The 25855-nt window shown below is 39.5% G+C and overlaps 3 protein-coding genes across 5 annotated transcripts in view; 2 read left to right on the forward strand and 1 right to left on the reverse strand.

Moving 5' to 3' along the window:
• cmc2 (C-x(9)-C motif containing 2) overlaps positions 1 to 25855 on the reverse strand; it is a 264026-nt gene that overhangs the window by 227921 nt on the left and 10250 nt on the right. The gene's annotated exons all lie outside the window — the stretch shown is intronic.
• On the forward strand, positions 544 to 11321 carry dusp22a (dual specificity phosphatase 22a). The gene is made up of 7 exons (XM_072380445.1): positions 544 to 854; positions 2373 to 2406; positions 3336 to 3418; positions 3961 to 4010; positions 6883 to 6957; positions 7234 to 7405; positions 10077 to 11321. Exons 1-7 carry the CDS (start codon positions 834 to 836, stop codon positions 10266 to 10268), a joined length of 627 nt encoding a protein of 208 aa, XP_072236546.1. The 5' UTR covers positions 544 to 833; the 3' UTR covers positions 10269 to 11321.
• irf8 (interferon regulatory factor 8) lies at positions 13693 to 17617 on the forward strand. 2 transcript variants are annotated; one of them, XM_072380446.1, is made up of 9 exons: positions 13693 to 13803; positions 13946 to 14155; positions 14457 to 14640; positions 14938 to 15038; positions 15302 to 15359; positions 15803 to 15850; positions 15986 to 16378; positions 16524 to 16639; positions 16768 to 17617. In XM_072380446.1, exons 2-9 carry the CDS (start codon positions 13985 to 13987, stop codon positions 16963 to 16965), a joined length of 1269 nt encoding a protein of 422 aa, XP_072236547.1. In that variant the 5' UTR covers positions 13693 to 13803; positions 13946 to 13984; the 3' UTR covers positions 16966 to 17617. The 2 variants fall into 2 exon arrangements, with proteins under 2 accessions (XP_072236547.1, XP_072236548.1); XM_072380447.1 differs by having other exon boundaries at positions 13985 to 14155.

Consider the following 25855-nt stretch of genomic DNA (forward strand, 5'->3'; position numbering starts at 1 on the left):
AACTGGGCTGTTTTTCATGAGGTCTGACTTTAATAAATACCTCAGAACAGACTGTTTATGTATTAAATGTGGTTACCTTGGCTCATTTGCTTAGAGTGCTTGAGATTAAACCTCATGATCATACAGGTCTATGGGGAATCAGGAAAACCGAGCGAAACGGTGGCCGAGGTTTTTCTTTTTCCAAACATAAACGGGAGGGAGGGTGCTTATACTGTCTCAGACTATGAGCCCCCACCACTGCTTTAAAAATGTACGTTAAAAAGCATATTACTCACTAATACAGATACAAATCAAGTCAGTGGAGGTGGTTTGAGTGGGTAAAACAGAGCGTATCCAACTTTTTGCCCGTTTAAGATTTTTTTTTCTTTAAAACGCTGACGTCGTATTTCTACGAGGTTGCTTTGAATAGTCCTATCATTAAATGTACATGCCAGTCGAAGCGTTTCAGTGTTCTTTGTGATGCTGAAGGTCGCACAGAGAGCAGATGAGGTGACAAGCTTCACGACGTGCTGTGACGTCACTAACCGGATGGACCCGCAGCTGCAGTTGTTTCACGTCAAAACAATCCGGAAGACGGTAAAGCATGACGGAACTGTTGCTGGAGCGGAAACGAGGTCAAGGCTAATTTTAATGGAACACTTATCGGCATCGCGGCCGCATTTAACGATTCTGTTGAGTACAAGGCAAACTTAGCGAGAGCCATTGGCCGCTTCATGAGTTGCACGTCACTCCGTCTCGCCTCGCGTTTTGGGCTCGAAGTCCATGTTAACATATCGCAGCTGTTTAGCATATAAAAAGTGGTGTAACCCAGCGTAGACCGGCTCCGAATCATCATGGGAAATGGAATGAATAAGGTAGGTTTTGCTTTTGTCTTTTATCTGTTAAAACAATATGCCGTTTGAGGCGTTTTTTTTGTTTTGTTTCTTTGTGGTCAAACTCTACAAAGCGTGGCCAGGAAACGCCTTCATTACCAGTCAACGTTTGTCGATTACGTCACATGTTTTGCTCTCCGTCCTCCATTGGATGATGGGCAGAAAGAGACCAAAAACTGAAGGTTAAACACTGACCAAACCATTTATTTTATTTATTTATTTTTAGTTGATCACAGCGCGTCATTTGAATGTTTCAGTAATGCCCACAATCAACACTCAGGCTACCTCTGGGTTTATTTCAAGTTTCAGAAAGTTACCTCAATTGATGCTGATTTGTGTTGAATTAATTTATGCATTTGTGTGTAATGCAAATGATATGGTTTGCTTTAGAAAACCGTGAATGCCGGAGCATCCCTGAACACTAGCCTTCTGATTATATGATCTGAGGATTAAATGATACAGATAGTCTACTGTTAATTAAACATTTTGCAGTTCCAGTGCCTATACAGTCATTTTTCATCTTTGTTCCCGTTCTTCTGGTTAGATTGAACTTTTTTTTTTTTAATTATTATTCTCTTATTTCCTTGTTCATTTACAGGACTTTTTTTTTAAATTGTTCTGCCTTTTATTTCCCTTCTTATATTCAATGGAAGCAGCATGGTTACCTCATTTGAGTCGGAAGAAGCAGCAGCAGGTCAAAAGTGTCCATGAACAAGATAGTTAATCCCACATTTCACGGTGTGGGTGAGTGTGTAACAAGTCAGACATGATCTTTGCGCCAAAGCCTGCAGAGTGAATATGTCTTGATACAACCCTCCTTTAAGTCATTTTCGTAATTCATCACATTGATAACACACCAGTGAAACTATGTGGTGTAATGTGGACTTTAGTATTTATTGATTATGGACACGTCATAATGGTGCTGCTGCTGTGTCGAAGTCAGTAGGACAACCTCGCCTCTTAAGACACTTTGAATTGCCTTCTGTACGAATTGTGCTCTACAAATAACCTTGCCTTGCCTTGCCTTATGGAATCTGATTTATTTGCCTGTTGAACCGGTTTTGACGTTTGATTGCTGCAATTTGATTGCCAAGTGCTGTCGAATAGTTTAGTGCTAACTTCCAAAATTACATCCATATCCATTCAATAGAAAATTTAACTTCATATCTACATTCATTTGTCACTGCCACAATTCTATTCAGGGCCTTATTGTCAAATCTTTAAGCAGTGTGTAACCAGCACTTAATGGTCTTTTGGTAATGGTTACTTTATGGTTCTTGTAGAAATGTACAGTAGCACTCAGCGGCCGCTTGCCTCTCATCACTTCATCGTGATATTCATCATGCACGGCTGCTTCAGGCCTTGTACGGCTGTCGAGAATGTTTGCTTGGTTCCTGAGTCTTAAGCCTTAAATCCAACCTGGCTTGACCGGGAACATTTTCTCTAGGCTGAACTGTAATGAGTTTGTAATCCAAAATGTCTGTGACTGCTGCTTCACAGGTTGTTGACGGGCTCTACCTTGGGAATATCAGAGGTAAGACAAACACGATGTTTTCAGTTGATTTGGTGCCTCAGATTAAGTTGGCGCAGTGGAAATGGGTCAGGGTAGACTTTCGGTAGCCGAGGTTGAAGGCCATGAATGCATGAAGGGACAGGGAACCGATTGAGTAGTCTTGCTCTTTACATTTTCATCTGGTTGTTTTTCTTTTATGTCAGATTTTTCTCTTCATGTAAATGTAACGCAGACTTAAATTTATTCAGTCCAGTCTTTATACCCGTTTTTTTCTCTTGAGGGTAAACAGACATTCAAAGGAGCTGTTCTTTTATTTTTAGTGTTATAGAACTTAAGGCCAAACTGTCAGATGCTGCAGCTCAAAGTTTTTTGCCTTCTGAAACAGATTTTAGGGTGAAAAAAAAATGTAATCGACCAGATAATTCTAAGGTCAGAAAGTGTTTCTGGTGAACTGGAAATCAACGTCTGTTTTCATGAGCTTGACACACCCTCTGCACTGACGCACAACTTCCACCCAGTTAATGTGGCATTTGTAGTGCTCTAACTTTAGCTGCCTTAATGACGGCTTCACATGACTCAGAAGTAAGACGACTAAAATTAGTCAAAGCGACAGGAGCAAGTGATCACAGGTGTGACTGTACCAAGTGATGTCGCAGGATAGTCCACATCTCTCAGACCCGTCAGTCGCAGCTTTTATCCTAACTGATTTTATTGCTGGTGCGTTTAAATTGGGTGAAACTTTGAGACTCACCCACACAGATCCCGAAGCTCCTGTTTATGATGATCGTAGTATCTTTTGTTAATAATTTTACCACAACGTGCTTCAGACAGTTGTTCAAAACTTCCAGGGAAAGACATCTTGATGTAATAAGAAAACATATATGCACACACTTCTATATCTGTGATTGGATTATAACAAATTCTCCTGTTCTTTTCACTCCCTGTCACAGATTCAGAAAACAGAGACGGTCTGTCCAAAAATGGCATCACCCACATCCTCTCTGTGTACAACAATGCTAAGCCAGTGTTTGAGGTTAGTGGCCAAACCGGTAAGGTTAATATTTCTGGATGTTTTCATGATCCGTTTGGGATGAATCAAAGCAGCGCTTCCTGTGGAAAGTTTTACCTGGATATTCGACCTCTTTAGCAATGCAATTTGTCCCGTCAGCCAGCTGGGGGTGGTGATGAGTTACGGTTGGTTCAACAGATTTTCTAGCAAAGAGTGAAGGTGTAAATTCTGCGGAGCGTGTGTGTTTAGAACCAGGAGCTGATAACATCAGAAGCTGGGATTCTTAGGAAGCTCAGATCTGAAGAAAATACCAGGCTCTAACTTACCTGCATGACAGGGCTGGAATCTGAGTTTCACACACACGCCGTTACTGCACATTTTTCACAGGAAATCGCTGTGGATGCCAGATTTACTAGCCCCAAAACTCACGTCTCAGTATACAGGGCTGCAAAACGGCTGTGACACATAATAAACAGTTGTTGCCTGATCTATAGATTGCATCCCCGTACGCCTGGCTCTCAGTATCTTTCAGTTATTATATCAGTTGTTTTATCAATGTTTTACAGGACATGACATACCTTTGTATTCATGCAGCTGATGCTTCCAGCCAGAACTTGTGAGTATACAGACACATGTGATATTACAAATACTGATTTCCGTTTTGTTTTTCTTCCCTCATTTGCATGAATTCTTTGGATCATTTCTTTTATATCTACAGCTAATAATATATTGGTTAGTTTGCGCTTCAATTGTTTAGATTCTGGTATGGATATAAAGCTTTACTTTATAAGTAACTTTATAGATTCAGAATCGTTAAGTTCATTCTCTACATCGGATAAAGCTTTAACTCTGACAGCAGTTTGTGTGATTTCATAAGAGAGAGACGTTTGGTGTTCAAAGTGTCATTGTTTATCAGAAGGCACGCTGGGTGTTGAAAGAGGTATGAGCTATCCCCTCCACCCTCGCCGCTGCCGCTAACACAGCACATTAGTCATAGCAGTAATGACTGTTTCTGTGCATGGCATTTGATCTCCTGCAACACCATTTGCTTCTCGACTGAATGCTCTGCATGAGCCGAGACGAAAACACTTAAGCATCAGTCATGGGCGACAGGTTGACCATCGGTGAGTTTGTGGCCAAATCTGCAACTGACTTTGAAAACCTGCACTGGGGCTGGAGAGGAGGGATTATGTTGTTGTAACTAAAGTGGGGCTGGGATGGTCAGGTGCTGGCACAGCCAATCGAGGTGGGATCTCTGCAGGAGCTGCTAAAACCTCATTGCATCATTCTTGTGAAGCTTCTCGTTGACAGTTGAAAAGAGTTGGTTTAGTTTTGGATGCCTGAAATAGCTGAGATTTCTCTTAATCCCTCAAGTAACTGTACATCTGAAGTCTTCCGGTTGCTAAAGTTATTGAGGGTCTGACAATGAAGTCACTTTGCTTGAAAAGGAAACAGAACTGGTTGAAATGTAACTTTAACTTTAGTGGTTGGTTGGAGGTTGATGATTGGGTTGAGCCGGGGGTGTCTGACCTCTACTGTCGCAATCAAGCGTCCTTCCCTCAGGCACCAGAGGAAGGAAACCTCCCAGTGACATCTGGCTGTTTGCTTCGACCACCCAGGGCTTTAATAAACCCCCTCTGTCACAATCACTGGTCTGACTGACGGGAGGGTGAGGCCAACTGTCACCCCGACATGCTCACCCTCATCTAGGGGCCCCTATGGTCAGATTTGATGGCTCCTCCCATATAGAAGGTACATGGTGGGAACTGTCTTTCTGAAATAGGCTCTGTAACAGTACTGCTTTGAGGCTCCCCTGAAATACAACGAGTGAAATTGATAGGCTATTAGGTGAAATTCTACAGGCCCAAAACACAGCTGGCCTCGTGATGTACCAAACATAAGACACAATGACAAACAACGTGGAAAAAATATACCATAACTTGTCAGATCTCGCTTAGACTTCAGAAACAGCTGTTTCTGTGATTGTCAGACATATTTTGGCCCACAAATAGATTTTTCCTGGAACTGCTTTAAATGTTTGTAGGGTTGCTATAATGTACATGTTGATATATATATATATATATATATATATATATATATCAACATGTTTTTTTGTTGTTGTTGGAGAGCATTCACAAAAAGGATGTTGGTTTTAATGCACAGCGTGCACTGACCATGAAGGTGTAACATAATTTGCATCGACGTTTCCACTGAGATGTGCATTTGTGCGAGGTGTCTTCATGTCTGGTGTAATGAACTACAGTTATAGCTACTGTACTTTATTTAGTAAAGCTGATTTTTGTTTTGTAGGCGTGCTATATTTAAGAAGATGGGGGGAAAAAAAAGAAAAGCAATGGTAGAAGTTATTTTAGCATTCAGAATATCAGTATTTCTCAGTGTTATTCTCCTTATTCAGCCAGTTTAAACCTCAAATCTTTGTCACAAGTTCATTTTCTGCATATCAAACAAGACTGCCGGAAACCTCTGTGCTAGGAGGACAGAACAAAGTGCTGAGGAGACATGTTTTAAAGAGGAGTTTGGATCTCAGGAAGGAGGAAAAAAGAAAAGTGACGGTCTATTTTAGCTCTCGTCTGTTACTCTGTCTGCTATTGAGAAACCGGTATCTGCTCCTCAGGAGACGGTGCTATCAGCCATGCACGTCTCGATTATGCAAAACACCATCAGGGTTTCCTGCCAGCGAATGGGGTGGGATATCTGAGGAGCATTTGCACTTCTTGGTGCTGCTTCGTGCTCCGTTTGAATGTCAGAGGAAAGTTACATTTTGAGGATTTCTGCGACTTCGTCCAAGAGGCAGCCATGTTTCCCATTCGCCCGTTTGCAACTTGTTGCAAGAAGACGAGCGCTTTTCGTTGCATTTTAAGTTAAAATGACTCACATGACCATCTATAGACGGAATAGATCAAAGCTGGAAACTGATGCAATTTTGCAGATAAGACAAAAATGAAGGCCTTTACTTCCCTTGTCTGCCCCTTCTGTCTGTGCTCTGGTCTACCACAGACTCCGTTTGAGCAGACCCAACATTTTCCTCACATGACAACTCGGAGTAGTCGAGGGGGGAGGGGGGGTGGAGGGGGGGGGTGGAGGTCACAACTTCTCAAGCAGTTTCTTAAAAATTATACAGATTTATTGACATTACCTCATCGGCTCTAAAAAAGCTCTCGCACCATATGAAAGTAACTTGCAGTTTCTACAGTTAAAATCAAAACATCGTCATAATCTCAGGAGTGTATTTGAAACGTAGTGACGGGGGGCCTCAGCCCAGGAGTTTCAGTTCAAGGTGTCATTTCTCATATCCTATAATGTGTAACCCATTTTTAGCTCCACAACCTTACCTTAGTGTGAGTGTGCGAGAGTTTCTGGTGTGATGAGCAGCTGTGTTTGTGATGTTCTTTATGCGAGACGCTTTGTCTTGGAAAAACCTCGTTTCCAATATTTCAGCTGTTCATGTTCATTTTTCTTCTTTCCAGAGTACAACATTTCAAAGAGTGTATTGGCTTCATCCATGAATGTCGCCTGAATGGTGGAGCTTGTCTCGTTCACTGGTAGGTTTTTTTTTTGTTTTTTTTTTTTCTTTAAAGCTCTAAGCAGCTGCCCCTTGGAAGGTAACAATGTTGAGTCATGTTTACTGCTGATGGAGCTATTCTTCAAAACAGGCCCTCAAAAGAAGCCTTATTGGAATAAAATGGTACACGAAGCCTGAATGGCTGTTCCTTTCGCATTAAAAATGTCTTTATTTAGCCATTACCCACAAGGATTGAGATGTTGAAACACAAAGTTGCTCCATGTCGATGATTAAACGGAGCGTTGCGTTGCTGTAGCCTTGCAGGTGTGTCCCGCAGCACTACGATGGTGGTGGCCTACCTAATGACCGTCACCCACTACAGCTGGGAGGAGTGTCTGACAGCGGTCAAGGCTGTTCGCTCCTTTGTTGGCCCAAACTACGGCTTCCAACAGCAGCTGCATGAGTACCAGGCTACGCAAGTCTCAGAGGTAAACGTCAAAACGGGGTTTTAGGACAATGTTAGACAAGGTGTCTTTAGACCGTCGCATTCTGTAAATACGTTTGTGTGCTACATGGGATTCAAACGCCCGGCGCTCGCAGGATATTACGCATGCAGCCGTCACAGTGCAGCCTGTGGTTTACCTGTCAACTGCTGATCCCAGCCCTCTCTTGCACGCCTGTTGCAAAGTTCCACAAATTGTTTACTGTGTATTTGTGTTTTCCCAGCGGCCGATGACAAAGTTTGTGGCTTTAAGCCGACATGACTGATATCGTCAGTCGGCTCCAGCTCCAGCAAAAAAAAAAAAAAGTTGTAAATCAGTAAGATATTCTGTAAAAAAATATAACACAAAACCTTTTTGTTTCAAGTTTATGATGATGAGTTCTATCATATGCAGCGTTGTTAGGACTTAGTTTACCTCAATTAGATTTTTGGTTGGCACAAACAGCTTTACAGTCTTAATCTAGTCGTTCACACTGAGAAAAACTCTCTACTCCACTTTGAGTTTTGATTTGCCCACCTGCACTTTGAACTAATATTTCCTATAAGAGGGGATGCTTACTCTTATTCTTCTTAAAATGTCCGGGGTTTTTATAACCGGTCTGTCCCGGGGCTTTTTTTGTTTTGTTTTTAATTAAATCTTTTTCTTTTTTTTTTTCAGTCAGAGAAAAATTCAAAACAATGTGCAGCGTGACCCAACATGGTCTGATTCATCAGAAGATGAGGACGCCGTCATCAGTATAATTTTTTTAGATTGGAACAAACGTCGGCACCCCAAACACCTTGTTGTTCGGAACCTTTAACATTTTGCACAGTTGGAATTCGTTTAGTAAAGGCTCTGAGCATGCGATTCCATGACAGTGGCGTTGTCCCAGTGGTAGTGAAGTAGAGAAGGGGAACTGCAGGGGGTTTGCTTGGATTGCATTAGCTCGGGTACTGCTCATCACGTGTTTAGCATTACTGTCAGCATCTTGCAACATAACATGACTGAAAAAATTGCTCATTGTTTGTAGACCTTGCATTGATTTCGAGGATTAAGGGGAAATGCGTTTTCTGTATTTGTGATTTTCCCTCATGAGTCTCAGATAGAAAGTGAGGACTCTAAAGACAATGACTTTCTTCTCTAGTATAGTAATGAGGCGTGTAGATTATACTGCACTGAGCTGGTGCTGTCGTGTCTAACAAATCTAACAAAAAAACAAACCACAACAAGAAGAAATGAATAATGCTGCTTGACTCGCCAGTACAACTTCACTGGTGCAGCACCAGATTCACCAAAAAGTCAGTGGGCCTGTGTGTTGTTAATGAGGTTTGAAGGAACTTGCTTTTTTAAATGTTTTACCTCCATCTAAAAAGGTAAAAAAATGTATATAAGTCTTTTTTTCCCCTTTTTTTGTTTTGTTTTTTATTGTTAAATGTTTTTATTAAAGATTTTGCTTTTTTCTTTAATAATTAGCTTTTAGCTAACGTGTCTTGCTGCTTTTCCTCTGAAGCTGTTGGGCTGTGAGCGTCAGTCCTGTCACACTGGACTGTATATTCCCCAGATGAGCGTGGTGCTTTTATTGTAAACCATGTCGCGATATGAGATACCTGAAAGCACTGTATTTTTCAGGATGACACAGTGACTGTCGACGGCAGGTGGTTTACTATCAGTCTGGTTATTGATCTCGTCTCTACGCTTATTTTGGGCTTTATTAGTCACTTTTACAGATGTGTTCATGTCATGAGTCAGTCCTGTGCTGTTTAAGTTTTAGAAAGAATATGAGACTACTCATTTTAGGAAGATGAATGTATTACTTTCTGAGTGACTTTCACTTCATTTTACTCGATTGGATATTGCAAGAATGAAGAGATGTTTCCTTGACATCATGTTAAAGATTGCAACTCCCTAACTTTTATGAACTCTAAAGCAATTTTGCTTTGCTTTGATTTCAAATATTAAGATACTGTAATTTAAAAAACATTTTTTTTATGAATCCACTAATTCAGACATGCTAAAGTAGTCTAGGTAAAAGCCATTATTGTCTTCTAGCGCTGGGTCTTTTCTGCTTTTCACGATTCTCTGTGTTCAAACCAGGGCACATCTAAATTTGGCCCATGGATCTCTTTTCTTCTAATCCAGATTTGGTCCAAAGGGGCATATCCCTAGCATTCTCAAAGACTTTGTCACCTTAGATCATGTAAATGAAGTGTTTTTTTACAATATAAATAATCAGCAGATTTGATTGTGGTCCAAGTGAATTCTTATGAAAAATAGCTGTGTTTTTAAAGCTGAACCAAAATGAAGAAAAGAGGAACAGAAAAATAATTGAGAAACACACATTTAGCCAATTGCCTCATGTTATTTGATTTATAAATTTGTTTAAAGTTTATTCTTATTTTCATTGAATAAATATAACTATCCCATAAGAATAGTGCCCAAAAAATGTTTAATCTAGATTGTTTTCCCCTCTTGTCTGGCTTAATAACATGTTTTTGGAGCTTGATATGAATACTTTTGTCACAAATTGCTACTGGGAATGACTCGCTTTTTAAAGACCAATCGATACCACATACAAAATGACAGTATGTGGAGTCAGACCAAATGTGCCTTGATTTAAGTTTCATTGACAATCTTGAATGTGGTTTAAGAGAGCTTTTGTTTCACCTCTCGTCCCCAGTACCGGGCATGGTTACGGTCCAGTTTCCGTCCCAGTCCATTCAATGAGCAGGAGCAGGTGGGAGCCCTGCTGAGCCAGTACACAGAGCAACAGGAGAGCCAGAGGAGAGCATCGGACCAGAGCTGGATAAACCGGGGAACAGGGGTCTGTGATCTGCCCCCCAGCACCGATCATGCTGAAGGCAGCAGCTGAAACACTCGACAGACCATCTCTCTCCAGAATGCAGTGGTGTCTGGAACTGTTCTATACTCATTTTGACATACACACCCAAAATTAAGGTCTCTGAGCAACTATTAAAAAAAAAAAACTAAATAAAATTCTGTAATTGCCCTTTTCAAGGGCATTTTTTCTTTTTCTACTTTACTTGCATTTTCTTCTCACCATTTTTAAGCGACGGTTGCTGATTTTAGGCTTTTGTTCATTAGCAGTGGCTGCCACTGAGCACAGCCTCATCAGGACTATCGGTGCACTAAGACGCCTTACTATAAACACTCCAGCACCTTAGCCATTCTGAATCCCTTGTTTCTCTGGGGTTTTTTTTTTTTCTTGTGCGAGTTGTTATACTTGCAGTGTTGAGCTCTGTAGCCTTACAGACATGACGGATTTCTGCTCTCTTAATTGAACACTTTGCCTTTTAGTTATGTCCAGTCTGCACTAGTAGTAAATTAAATCCACAAATCTCACCCAAACTGGTGAGCTATTTGGACACGCTATCCTGTGAAGTTAGCATGTTTGTCGGGCTGACGGCATCAATCGTATGATACACATCCCACTGTTCAGGTTACTGCTCACCTGTCAAAAGTATTTAAAAAAGAAACCCTGACATTTTCATGTATCACCTTACGTGGGAATTTGTCGTTTCATTTGGTTCCTCTTTCAGGAAAAAATTCCACACTGTACACACACAACATATCTATATCTGGCACCAACACCCCACTGTGGAACTTAATGGTTTGATAGAAATGAATGTTGGTAGTTAGCTGGGGAATAAACGTGTCTGAAAGTTCAGCTTTATAAGGTTACAAGGATAAAATTGTGTAATTTGTCGACCATTGGATAAGCCATAGGGTGACTGCCTCAGTCGCCCACAGAAGAGTGACACGTACGTTTTTAAACTTAAACTGCTAAATGTTCCTTTAAGTTAAACAGCAACTTAAAATGAAGAGCTTGGTTGAGTTATAGATACAATTACACTCTGAAGTTCAAATGCTTTTTTTTTTTAAATGAAATTCTTGTTGGATTTCTGTTGTAAGATTGTGTGTTTTAATTGTGTATTTATTGTTTTTTAATGACAATTGATAATAAATCTACACTATCAACACCGTGACTTATCTGTGTGTATAAATGAAAGTCAAACATGCAATTAAAAAAATGGCGAGACGGTACTCGTTATGCATGAAGAAATTCACGACTGCACTGGCGTATTTGAACAGTTCAATTACCAAATCGGAAACAGTTTGACCTCCAAAATCCATTAAGGAGGAGCAATTTGCTTATTGTAATTAAATGGATTAGTCTAGACAAGCTTGTGAGGAGATTGTTTTGTTTTGTTACCGATATGCTTACAGTTTGACGAGTTGGGGCAGCCTGGTCTCTGCCTGGGCTTCCACGGAAGTAATGTTCCCAGACATACAGCACGCATTCAAACTTACTGTGAACTGGAATACTGTTGCATGGAATTCCAAGTGACAGAGCAAGCCTAGTGAACTAAGGCTTTTCTTTCAAACCGATAAAGAAATGATGGAAATTACCTTGCATTTAAGTCATCATAACAAGATCAATATATCTGCTACATTTTTTTTGCTACTTAATTGCCCAGGTTCTCACAACTGAGAAGATAAAGGGTGGCTGTGCGAATTTTCCTTTAAACCTGAATACATCATTTAGTTCTGAAAAAGGTCTGGTTAAAATGAAAGTTATTGAGAACGGCCGATCAAGGACATGCTCAATTCCTCCCTTTCTCTATGCCTGTAGAAAACTAGCACGAAGACTGCAGTGTGAACTTTTAACAAAAAACTACAAGTCATGAAAGTATCTTTGGATAAGAGGGCCAATATTTTTATTGTGCTGTCGAACGTTTAGACGACTTGGGAGTTTAAAACCTAAAAAAAAAAAACTAATCTTAAAATACAGTCCCATTTAATCCAATTGTGGTCCAGTTATAATCCAATTAAATGGAATTCATCGTATTCGTCCAGTTTATCAGAATTGTAATGCAAATTTAGAAAAAAACTGCCAAGCAACGGAAACCAACAGAGAGCATCAAATCCTCTCTTGGATTCCATCATCTCTCCTGAGAATGAAAGAGACTGAGAGAAAGAAAACTCCTTTTCAACGGGTGGAAACTTCTGGCAGAACCAGCCAGTATATAAAATTTTACCATGGCTTCAAGGTTGGGGCAAATAGACCTTTTTCAGCCATTTTGACAAAAGATGTTGCGGTTAACAAGTCTTTCTAATGACTTCATTATGCCTTTTCAATACCAGGCCTTGATTTATCTGTGTTTAGATGATATTTCATAGCCATGTGGCCTCGTGCTAGCAATGTGAGCCCCTGCTATTTTTGAGTTGATTTAGGCCTAACTTTACCTCAGATCATTAACATCTTCACTGTTATCCGTTCTCATTGTCAGTTTGTACGATGGATAAGAGTCGTCACATTTTCAGTAGGCAAGGCAAATGAATTGATATGGCACAAGGCAATTTAAAGGGCTTTATAGAGAACATAGAATACACTCCAACAAACTGCACAATAAAGGAGTTGAGGAAATGAGACAAATAAAGCAGTAAAATGTACAGTCTAGTGAAACTCATGATCCAAAGCCATCAATTAAATCGATCTAATGCGGTGGCAAAAAGGAGTCTTGAGATTTGATTTCAAAGAGGCGAGATGGCAGTTTGCCCCACTATTAATGGTGAACAAACTCATATTGCCTTATAACTTAAAAATGTTTTAACCATTAGCAAAAATATAAATAAGTCTCAAGTTTCAAAATTAGGTACTATTTCTGAAATGTAATCCCAATCCCAAATACATATTTAAGTCTATCATTGACTATTTTGGTTTTTGAGTGATGAAGAAAAATGTAAAATATTACAGCTCCATCCACCCGCAGCGTTTTTACATCAGTCCCAAAGTCATACTCCTATATACTGGAATAACATTAAATGGAATAAACACGATTCATTATTCATTGTCAACTGTAGTCTCCGTACTCATTTACAGCTGCCAATTTTATTTTTCCTCCCACAGGACCTTACACCGACAGCAGGCCGCTGTGGCTATCTCTACAACAACCTCGTTGTGTTTCACTTCAGAGGTGAGTGGGCGCGGAAGGGACGTTGGACCTGAGTCCAAAAATCCCCCACAGCACACAGTAACTTGTGACTTTACCGTTTTTTTTTTTTAAATCAACGCTCCATGTCCGCGTTGCTTTTAGCGTGGGTAGTTTTAACAACATGGCTCTCGTCATACCATTTCTTGTAAATACCCGGAGTTCGTAGAAGAACTCTTCCTGAATGGGCTGTCTTGCCGGAGCTTCGATGCGCTCATTGGTCAAAAAGAGAACGCGTCATCAGGTCCTATCTCAGCTATTTCGTTAACGGTACGAAGCACAATAAACTTTATAGGCGTCTGCTGGGGAACGCACTTGATTAAACCTCACAGAGAGCAACACCAGACACACACAAAGACACACAGGGCCAGCAGCTCGTCTGCCCATCAAACTGTAAGTGTTTATACTTTAGAGTTTCAGTCACGAGAGTGAAAGTTGTTTTTATTTGATTTGTAAACTTTTAATCAGTTTAGGACAAAAATGATTTCAATATCTTTTTTTCGATTCTAATACGAATTATATTTCTCTTATCTAGGAGCAACAGAGCAATTGTAAGAAAAAGAATTCTCTCAAGATGTCAAACTCAGGAGGTCGGAGACTGAAACAGTGGTTGATGGAGCAGATCCACAGTGCGCAATACTGTGGACTGCAGTGGGAGGATGAAAGCCACACCATATTCCGAATTCCATGGAAACACGCAGGGAAGCAGGATTACAACCAAGAAGTTGACGCATCTATTTTCAAGGTCTGAAAGCTCTCTTGTGTAGTTCCCTGGAAATATTACCGTGGGGGTGTTTTGGGTTTACACAGCACAATACGCGTAAAAGCTAAACTTGCGGGGAAAAAAAACTTGTGGCTCCCTCGAGCGCCCTTCCTTTACAAGTCTGACTTATTGAAGCCTAATGAAAATGTTAATCAGGCTCTTTAAATGTAGTTATAATATAAGAAAAACAAGTGAATATATCTTTCTTTCTTTTTTATGAATTCATGAATTCATCCAGTACAGCGCCAGGCAGCTGCTTGACATTTAATTTTTATCTTCACAGGCCTGGGCAGTGTTTAAAGGGAAGTTTAAGGAGGGGGACAAGGCTGAGCCTGCAACATGGAAGACCAGACTCCGTTGTGCCCTCAATAAAAGTCCTGACTTTGAGGAGGTGACTGAGAGGTCACAGCTGGACATTTCTGAGCCCTATAAAGTGTACCGTATTGTACCGGAAGAAGAGCAGAAGCGTGAGTTGTGAACTTTTGTTTGTCAATTTATCTTTCTTAGTTCTGTGTTGCACTTGTGCTGTATCATCAATGCAATGTATTATGTTTGGAGCTGAAGAATTGGAAAAACAACAATATGTGTGATTGTATTGTACATGCTGTACTTACGTCTAAACATGTCTTTCACTATTACAATTAGTGTAACACATATTGTAAGCTAATAAACGTGAATAATGAAAAGACAGTGCAGCTGTTAAACCCACTATGTTAGTGTAACATATAAAAAAGGTTGATAATGTTCTACACTTTCACCCACAGATGGCAAAAGCTCAGTGATGGCCATGGCAGCGCCCACCAGCTCTGGTGAGATCACAGAGATGGACTGTAGCCCTGCAGAGATAGAGGAGCTCATTAAAGAGGTGAGACGACTTTTCACTTATATCATTTACCATGCTATTTTCCAAACCTCCCCCACTTCAGTTTCTAGATGCTTGACAACCTTTATTGACACTCAGCTTTTTTGTCACCTTTTTTTTTTCTTTATTCAACACCACACTGTATTGTATCCTCTTCAACACTTGTTGCACTGAACATGCACATCCTCCCCCTTGATGTTTACAGCTATAAAGTGTCTGGAGTTGCTCTTCTCACAGAAGCTCATTACAATGTTGTCTTTTTGCAGGAGGAAGGCTGCACCATCCAGGCCAGTCCAGAGTATTGGTCCCAGGGCAGCGTTAATGGTAAATTCAAACTTTTCTATCCAGATTACAGCACAGAATCTTAATCGGTGTTGTAGCTATAAGTCTGTCCGGTTTGTTTATCTGCCCCCCCCCCCCCCCCCCCCCCCCCCCCCACACACACACACACACATACACACAACCTATATGTATGATTGTTTGGCATTTGTGAGACTTGAGCTGGGATTTCCTTGAAAATAACCTAAATGCAAAAGCTCAGCTAAGTGTCCCCACTGGGTGCTAAACAGGAGCTATTTGCTTGTCTCTTGAATCCGGCAATGGAAGTATTGACTAATATCCTGTTGAACTTTGCTGACTTTGATTTTTTTGTAAGATCGTGCTAGAGAAATGGTATTTCTGATGATGCAGCAAAGCAATGACATGACAGTATGTTCACCATGGTGAAAAATGACCTTAATCATCCCCCCTTCTTCTGTAATTCACAGCTTTCCCATTGCATCAGGACCCTTTGCCATCAGGCACCCTCAGTTCAGGTATTCACTCATGTAATCCATGAAAACATCAAGGCAACATTTGCTCTTCAGATAACCAATGACACTAAATACAAAAATAAATGTATTTTATATGTTGTATTAGTTTGTAATCTTACCAAATATTTTTCTCTCCAGCTTTCTCCCAAATGATGATCACCTTCTTCTATGGAGGAAAGCTGATGCAAAACACATTGGTAACTCACCCTGAGGGCTGCCGGATTTCCCCACAACAGCACCTGGGTCGTGGTGCCCTCTACAGTTCAGACAGCATGCAGAGTGTTCATTTTCCCTCTGCTGATCTCATTGAGTACGTCCGGCAGCGCTATGTCACGCGCAAGCTCCTGGGTCACCTGGAGAGAGGTGTGTTGGTCCGTGCAAACCAAGAGGGCATCTTCATCAAAAGGCTTTGCCAGAGCCGTGTCTTCTGGAGCGGATTGGGAGAAGTGAGCTCCCAATATAACCCCATACCTGGTAAACTTGACAGGGATGCTGTTGTCAAGATTTTTGACACGGGAAGGTTTTTTCAAGGTGAGGCTCCATGTTTATTGGGTTGTTTGAAAGCTTAGAGGAGTCAAAATCAATGGTTAATATTTGATTTTCATGTTGGTGCTTTAATGAAGCAAGCCTTGACAGGTTTATCTGAGCAGTTATTCATTTATCTTTAATGTTACAGCTCTTCAGCTGTATCAGGAAGGTCAGATTCCTGCTCCCGATCCCACAGTGACGCTATGTTTTGGAGAGGACCTCAATGATCTCAGCAGTGCCAAAAGCAAACTGATTATTGTGCAGGTAAGTAAGAACAAGTGTTTCACTTAAACAGTTTAAAAAATGAATAGAACTGGCATGGACAAAAGAAATTCACTACTTAAGGTTTATTTAGAATAAACACATGCTTGTGTCTCCTCTCCCAATGGCAGATCACTTTGGTGAACTGTCAACATGTGCTGGAAACGATGAACATGCGTCGCACTCAGCCCTACTGCAACAACCAAAACCTGGAGATGTGTGATGATATGGCCACTGACCAGATGGCTCGCATCTACCAGGACTTGTGCAGCTACAGTGTTCCCCAAAGGCCAGCCTGCTACAGGGACAACATGCCCATCACTGCCTGAACTGTGAGCAGTAGCATCTGAGAGGAGTTCTCCGGCATGTACGAGACCAAATCTACAACATATCAGGGGCATTTCATATTTATTTTACTTACGCTGATGAGCTGAATTGATATACATGAAGATAAGGAAGTGCTCATTTCTCCAACAGTAAGACTTTTCAACTAAAAAGTTAAATAGTTTTCTCCGTAATGTCTATTTTGGTGTCCATGCAAAGCTAACACCAAACTGTGTTTAAGCTCTGCTTTATTATTGTAAGAAGGTGTTCATATATTTCACAAATCAAACCAAATACTTCACATCTATAAAGGCCCATGACAGTGCAGTTTGATATATGCAGACAGTTTAGTTCTCAAAACTGGATTTTACTTCATCATCATCTTTTTTTTTGTTGTTTCTGCAGTTGAGATGATTCTTTGTGTGTCGACCATTTGCATAAACTCACCAGATGGATTTTTTATTATTACATTTTCTTCTTTTTTATGCAGAAAATAGAAATATTTTTTTATATACGTTGACAGAAATTCCATGAAATTTTAGATGCAGTGCAGCATTAAAGTACAGATAGGTTTTACTATCAGACTGTTTAAACTTTAGAGCTATATTTCTTCTTTTTTTTTTGTAAACTCCTTTTCAAATAAAACTTTTTACTGAACTGCGCTTGTGTTTGTCTTTATGCAGTCATGTTGTTTTATTCATCCCAGGAGTTTTAAATTACTCAAATGCGGTAGCGCAACATTTATGCTGTCACAGAAAAACTGGGATAAAGGGCAGAGGTTAAGAGTTTTGAATATGCTCTGAGGGAGGATCATAGACCTAAGGCTCAGATCAGCAGAAATGCAAGAAATCAATAGAATCAAATCTAAAACATAGAAATAACTGAGTAGAATAATGTGATTTTATTGTACTGCAGTTGCATAAACACACAGATAAAATAAACAGTAATTTGACAATAAAAGCAACTTTCTTTTTGTAACCTCATGCAAGTTGATGTATATTCAGACATCAGCTGTAAGCAAGACTGAAAGCTTCCTTTTAGAAGGAATTGCATGAAATGTATTCTGTATATTTTTGTCTGCTCCAAATGACTGAATCGATTCATCTGATCTAACATGTTGCAGTGCATGTGCTTTTACAATCTAATTGTGAATGCCTTAAGCTTCTTTCCTAATTATTCTGGATTTTTGCTAGAACTTGGAATAAACGACCACATTGTTTGAATGACGCCTGGCTTGACAAATATGTGGGGCTGAAGAGGTAGTATTGTCACATTTTCACCTTCTGAAATTAACTTAAAGTTTCACAATGTTGTCGTGGACTTCTAAAGACCGTAGGGAGCAGCTGATTGGGGGGAACAAGCCTTATCACACTAATAAGCAACACTTTCCTTATACTATGAAAGCACCCATAAGACAAGTTTGTAACTTCAATAACAACAAAATAAGTACAATTACAAGGGACTATTTCGCCAGTGAGAAGGTCCCGTACTATTAACACATAGTATTTGTTTCAGTACCTAAAAAATCTCATACATCAACCCAAAGTGACTACAGATGAACTTTCACGCATCATGAAAGTCCTGGAGAGACTGCTATTGGCTCACCAAAGTAAGCAAGTGAACACAATTCTGGACCCACGACAGTTTGCTTATCCTCCTGAGGTTGGTGCTGAAGATGCCATCATCTACCTGCTTCAGAGAGCCAGCTCTTATCTGGACAAAGCAGACAGCACAGTGAGGATCATGTTCCTTTATTTCACCAGTGATTTTAATGCAATTCAGCCTGTACTGCTACACAAGAAACTCCAGAAAATTCAGGTAGATGCCTGCACAACCACCTGGATTACTGACTGCCTGACAAACAGACCACATTTTGTGAAACTGAAGTGCAGTGCATCTGAGAAGGTGGTCAGCACCACAGGAGCACCACAGGGGACTGTGCTCTTATCATTTCCCTTCAGTCTGTACACCTTAGACTACCAGGAGAACACAGGAGTCGACAACAATACACTGGAGCCCGTCCCAGCTGTCAACTCTTTATGATGATGAAAAAACAAACAACCAAAAAACATTTTTTTTCAGGTTTAATTTAATGAATTTCAATGTATCACTCTGGCTCAAGAATGATGAAACTAAAACACTGTTTGAAACTAAAAGAGGGATCTAGACAATCTGTGTCAGGGAAGCTCACAGACAACCCCCCACACATCTTTCGCGATGACTAATGGAGAAAGGATAAGAGAGGTAACCAACTGGTTCCAAGTGATTACATGATTCACTGTGGAACAATGACATCCCTTGTTCTTCTTCTTCTTCCTCTGCTGTTTCTCATCCAGTTGGTCTTTTCAGCAGGGACATGACAGCATCATCTCAAATGTCAAACACACACAGTGGAAATATTGGCGGAGAAGTGCATAAAACACGATTTGACCTAAGCATCACGTAGATGCATATACACACACACACACATGAAGTTCCAAGAGACTTTCCTTAACCCCAAGTCTATTACCTAAACCTGGTGTTTACCATAACTGTCTCACTAAACTACAATAATTTACACTGAACACTTGTTTTTCTTTTTATTTCTTTTGTCTCAGGAGTGGTGTTGGGTCTCCACAGTGTAACTGTTTAGAACATTTAATGTGTGTGTGTTTTCAGTTCCTAGTTCAAGAAAACTTGGGTTTATAGCGGCCATTTTAAAAAGCTACTACATGTATCTCTACTGTAAGCGAAATCTCAAAAGAAGGAAATGAGATCCTAAGTGAAATTTGCCTGAATACCTTAAAGGCTTGGGAAGGAGACATATTGTGTCGCACATACAGAACATGCATACAAATACTCCTGATTCAACAAATATAGATTCCTTGAACCAAAATTGCACTTCTTTTAACCCCAAATGGTGCGTTTGTTGTATAAAGGCATTGCTCCAGGCGGTGTTTGGTGATTCATTCGATTTTTCAAAAAAAAAATGAGCTTGCTTAATGACTCATACAAAAATCACCTTGTTTTAGAAGTCATGTGTGCACCATGTCATCAGATGTCTCTGGATAAAACCTTACTTAAATTAGAATACAAAATTAATGGTTCACCGAACAACACAGATGGATTATTGTGTATGTGGGTGTGTGGTTACACACATGGGGGAATACTGTCTAAGTTCTACAGAACAGGAACTTAGTTAAAAAAAAACTGTCCAAGGAAATGGATCCCCCCCCCCGGCACAGTGTACATTTGACATGCAGTCTATCTAGATACTTAGGAGGCGTACATACATACATATACATATACATATACATATACATATACATATACATATACATATACATGTGCAATGTAATCTGCTATGTTGAAACTGCAGACAGGCTTGAATCTATCTGTAAGATACCAGAAATGACTGAGAAGAAGAAATATACATGATTGGGACTAAGGCTTGAATACATTTCTTTTACTTGATGAAGTTATTTCTTATATGAATGAATGTGTCAGCAGTGATGAAACGTTTTTTTTTTGGGGGGGGGGGATACTATGCTATGAAGGATATTCTGAATTTAACATGCAACAGGTATTTACTTTTCTTCATTCAAAATTTCAACATTTTAAACCAATCTGTTGATTAGTGCTTTAGGCAAGTGGACAGAGTCACGACACATAGAGTCAGGCCCACTGCTGCCAACTGATCTAAATTATACTTGTAGTAGTTTCCACAAAAAAAAGACTAAAACATAATTAATTTCTCAATAAAAACTTGAATTAGTGTTTGATACCAGAAGGTTTTTGACACAACAGGGTATCAGAGTTTTCATTTGAGCGACTGCAAACTCATTCATTGTATCATTACATGAAAACTGTTGCAATTGAGAGTTATTATTGACTCTCTAGTGTTTGACCAAACAGGATTCCCATAGATTCTTTGGAGATAATAGTTTCATTTAGAAGAATAAGAGTTTTAGCAAGGCCACAAAAAATATGGACTGAAAAACCTCTCAACATTTTTTCTTGCTTTCAAGCATGATATAAAAAGCCATTTGTGGAGAAGAGAAAGGGAGATCTCAACAAACAGGACATAGTAGAGGGACTATTTCTAACAAATGGCACTTTTACTTCTGATTCTCATTTCTTGGAAATGCTGTTATACTTTTAGTTACAGAGCTTTGATATTAGCAAAACTACAGAAATTCTAGTTCTGAAATACTGCAGGATTTGGTCTTTCTCCCACAGAAAGCAAGAGGAAAAGCATTTAGCCAGCACTTATGCACATTTCTGCTACAATAGGCTTTTCTGCTCACATTTTCAGCATCTGCAGTGTTGCAACATATCTTTGTGGCGTCTGAGGCTTCCCACAATAAACCATTGGAGACGCTTGACAAACAGAACTAATGTTGCCATCATACGCAACAATGGCCATCTGCTCCAGCATTTCAGTCTGCTGCTTTCTGCAGGGACTGCTTAAAGAAAGAAGTTCTGATTTTAGGAAATCCTGCACTTTCAGGAAATTAGAAAAAAGAGGAATTACTCAAATTTGACTTTTTTTTATTTCTTTTTATAGCTTAAAGGACCCATGGCATATGCCTTTTTATACTCACTGGCTTATCTGTAAAATTAAAATAAGGTTTAAATGTCACCAAAAGTAGAAAAAAAAGGTTTTTGTTTGTTTTATCCACTACTCTCGAACTCTTGCTTGCAAAACTTTTTTCCCCATTTTGTTTTCCTCACGGGTCACAGTTTAGGATTTTTTTTTTATGGTTAAAGTCCCCTGGCTCACCCATAGAAAGTGTGTACATTATTCACTATACACTATCCCTACACTCAAAAGGCACAAGTCTGAAGCACAAGCGGTGAATGAAACTGTTTCAAAAGTTTGTGTTGTGGGTGCAATAGACATATGAATGGAAACATCATGGTAACACTAAATCAAAAGGCAGCTAAGGGGGCTAACTGTACTTTGTGTTTATACATTTATACACCATTTGACTGAACTCATCAATTTGTTGTCCCTTCAACTGCTCAGAACTACTCAGCGGTAGTAATCACAGGTTTATTCACATAAGCGATTTCATATAATTGCAGGTAATGAGCATATTGAAGAAACAAAGACATCCTGCTGTAAAGTTTGTGAAGGTTCCTCATGCTGCTCACTTTAATATTTGGCATCAGATTCTGGCCCGAACATCTAAGGTCCGATCACATGTGTGGTCACGCTTGAAAACATATAGTGTTTTCTCTAATTTCAAAATATCTTCAGGCAACACATTGTCTTATTTTTAAGACAAAGTGTCCGGAGTTTTATATTTGCAAAGAATTGCTAAGTGAAAAAAACCTTACAATTATACACACTGTAGTCAGATAATGTGTTGGTAGGAAGTTGTGATTTACCATGAAGAGGTTGTGTTATGCAAGGTGGTGCTGAAGGTGTTGGTTGTGTCTCAGGGGAGAGCTTTGGTTTAGAGTCAGAGCGGGTGAGATGAGAATAGGCATTCAGAGAGGAACTGGGAGAGCACCGAGGACGCTGTCAGTGGAGAGACAGGTGAACACTGAGCCCACATCCTGGGACGCAGGGAGAAAGCCACCTAACCACACAAGTGTGTACATGCACACACACACTCACACCGAGACACACACATACCATAGTAAAGTAGACACTGACCAAGGATCATATCCTCTAATTAGTATCAGTTCATGTCCTTCAAGCAAAAGGTCCCAGCTTTGCACCTTTAAAGGTCTTCTTCAACTTAACTCTTGATGTTTTCAGACAAAGACCTGTGAATTGTACAGGAAATTATGTATTCCATGTACTTACATACATGTTGCCTTATATGTACTTATGTACATGTACTTATGTACATGTAAAGCAACATGACAGAAAATACAAAACATTGGTTGATGAGTGATGTGGTAGTACAGATTTGAGATATAAAAGTGAAGACATGGAAGTTTGCTAGATAACAGGAAAGTGGTTTATTGTAATCTGACATCAGTATACATCAAAATAGACATAAAAATATCATTCAGTTTCCATAAAGCCACTTTACTACAGGCACAGGAACTGAAGGTTTTTTTTTTTAATTGTTTCTATTGCAGCTAGTTCAGTTTGAGTTTGAGGGATGAGTGTCAACGGATGACATTTCTGATGTTTAAAACAACAATTAATTATTCGAAAGTGATCAGAGGTCTGATAAAAGCAAATGTAAAAGACACGATACCGGAAGAATCGCAGCCAAAACAGCGGGTGAAGGGACAACTGAGATGCCCTTTTTGCTGCACTCTTTGTCAACAGTAATCCCTGACCGCCTGATCACTGGACAGGAAACACAGGAAGGAGCCTAAAAACAAAACTTCTGCCCTGAAAAGAGGAACAACTGATACACAGGCGAGCAGAGTTAGAGTTAGTTAATAATTAAGTCTATTCATAAACTTTGGTTCATTAGTGTGAAGTGTAAAAAGAAGAGAGGCCATTATTCTTTAAATATTTTTTAGACTGACAATCACAGTCCATATTCTGATGCAGAAATGTACAGATTAAAGCTATGGGAATAGACTCCCAGAGATGCCACCCACTGAACAACTCAAGTACAGTTTGTAACATATTTGCAAATAAACACTGATAAGCTTCCTTTTTTTTTTTTTTGCTGCAAATATGCATGCTTGCATAAGTGTATATCTGTTTCTTATTCAAGAAAAACAGAACTTATCAGTAGAAAAATAGGATGGATGCTGAGGTGGAGGGGAAGACCAGGGTGGGGTGACAGTCCCTGGGGAGCTAGTGCCAGGGGAGCGTGAGAGCTGCCATGTGACACAGTTCAGGGCTCGTTGTGTTAGTACAGAGGTGACGGGATGTGGGTAGCCAGAAAGGTGATGTTATGAGGTAACAGAAGAATGCCTGATAAACAGATCCTCTGTGATGCAAGTACTTTCATTGTACTCTTTAAGTAAATATATGTTGAATATATGTTTTACACTTTTAAACACTGCATACATATAAGAGAAAACACACACACACACATACAAAATACAAAGCTTCTCAAAAGAAATTTCCATGTAAATTGTGAATCTGTGTAAAATCTGAAAGAAAAAAAGGAACGATTTGTAAATCAATTCAACCCCACGTGTTGTTGGAACTAGCGCAAAGATGAACTGAAGGTGAGAAATCTCAGAGAAATACGCACATAAATTTAGATTTTACCACTGTGAGACTTTAACAACAAGACAAGGTGTTTGGGATGTAATCGCCGTAGTTGTGAAAGTGAAATATTCTCTTATTTTTTGCTTGATGCTGCATTTAAGATAATGAGGAGTCAGAGTTCTCCTTTATTATATTTTCTGTTTCATACTGTACCACATGCTCGTTGCAGTTCTTTATCATAGATCGGTTACATTGCAACGTGTGCACAGTATGGTTTTGAATCAGTGAAGCCAACTCTGAAAAATGGGTTGTCTGGATGGTAGCATATGTTGTCCAAAACCAGGATACATCATTATGAATGAATGGTTTCTTTGTAGATGTACAAGGTAGTAATAAATGTACACTAATGCAACCCATTCCATCCCCGATTCTGTTTTTTTAAAACTGTTTGTTGAAGGTTCCCCTCAAATTTTAGCCTGGATGATGAAGCATCCATAATTTAACAAGAAAGGTTCAAATATATCGATTCAACAGGCCTCAGGAAAGCTTTCTATTTCACCTCAATAAATCCCAAATGAGCTTTGGCTAACATTTCTGAATGTTCTTCATATATACGATTTTCTTCTCCTGTTGGGTTTTATGCCACAGTGAACTGTTGATTGACAAAGGTTTCTAAAAGTGTTCCTGAGCCCATTACATTTTGGTTTTTGAGTTAATACTTTTCTTATCGTTTTTAGACTCTTTTAATGAAAACGCACGTTGTTGTTGATGGAATCTCTAAATTCTTGGCAGTCTCACATTTGTAAATATTCTTAAACTGTATAACGACTTGACTACGCTCAGCCACTCTCAATTAACATAGTAAATTTAACATACTAAGTTTTTAATTTGCCCTGCCTAAGTGTCGTAACCGTTTGGAAAGAAGTTGCTGGTATCTAATCTAATCTAATCTAATCTAATCTAATCTAATCTAATCTAATCTAATCTAATCTAATCTAATCTAATCTAATCTAATCTAATCTAATCTAATCTCAGTTCTAACTCTTTACATCAGTTATACTCACATCTCGTGATGTTAGTTAGTTGCCAAAAAGTCAACTACAAACACTAAAACATGTAACAAATGTTCATGCTTTTGTGCTGCCTTGATTATTTCAGTGTATGTTTTGCAGCATTTTCTGAGTGATTTTTGGCTAATCACACATAATTCCATTATTGATTGAGGAACAGAACCTTTGTGGCTCGAAACCTGGTTTCTAATTATAACATTAGACCAACTGAATAAGTTGCAGTGATTACACAACCTCTTTCTGAGTTTAGCAGCCACACAATGTCCAAATAACAGGTGCTGCTGGGATGGATTATTTAAAGTTGCTCTAAATTGGTTCCAGCACAGCTGAAGGAGTCTATCGACCACAGGCATTAGCAGAAAGTACAGTCACACTGCATACTTCCCTCTTTGAAATACCAGTCCTAACATAACCATCACATGACTATTGTGGAATTACCTGTTCATACAGTGCCAACTTCAAATCAGGGTATTAGTCAAGCCAGTTTTACAATCTTCCAAATAATCTGGGTCATTATAACTGTATAGATTGCACAAAGATCTATACTCTGCTCTGATAAAAATATATTTAGATTAAGTCAAAATTATTTGGGAAATGTAAGGCTAAATCTTGCAGACAGGAGAAATTGTGAAAAATGTCCATGTTTAAAAGCAGCAGCCTGGTGAGAGGTTCATGGATATTTTTGTCAGCAGATTTGCATGTTTC

The sequence above is a fragment of the Leuresthes tenuis genome, unplaced genomic scaffold (genome assembly GCF_036924035.1).
Source record: "Leuresthes tenuis unplaced genomic scaffold, fLeuTen1.0.hap1 SCAF_2, whole genome shotgun sequence".
In the NCBI taxonomy this organism is placed as follows: Eukaryota; Metazoa; Chordata; class Actinopteri; order Atheriniformes; family Atherinopsidae; genus Leuresthes; species Leuresthes tenuis.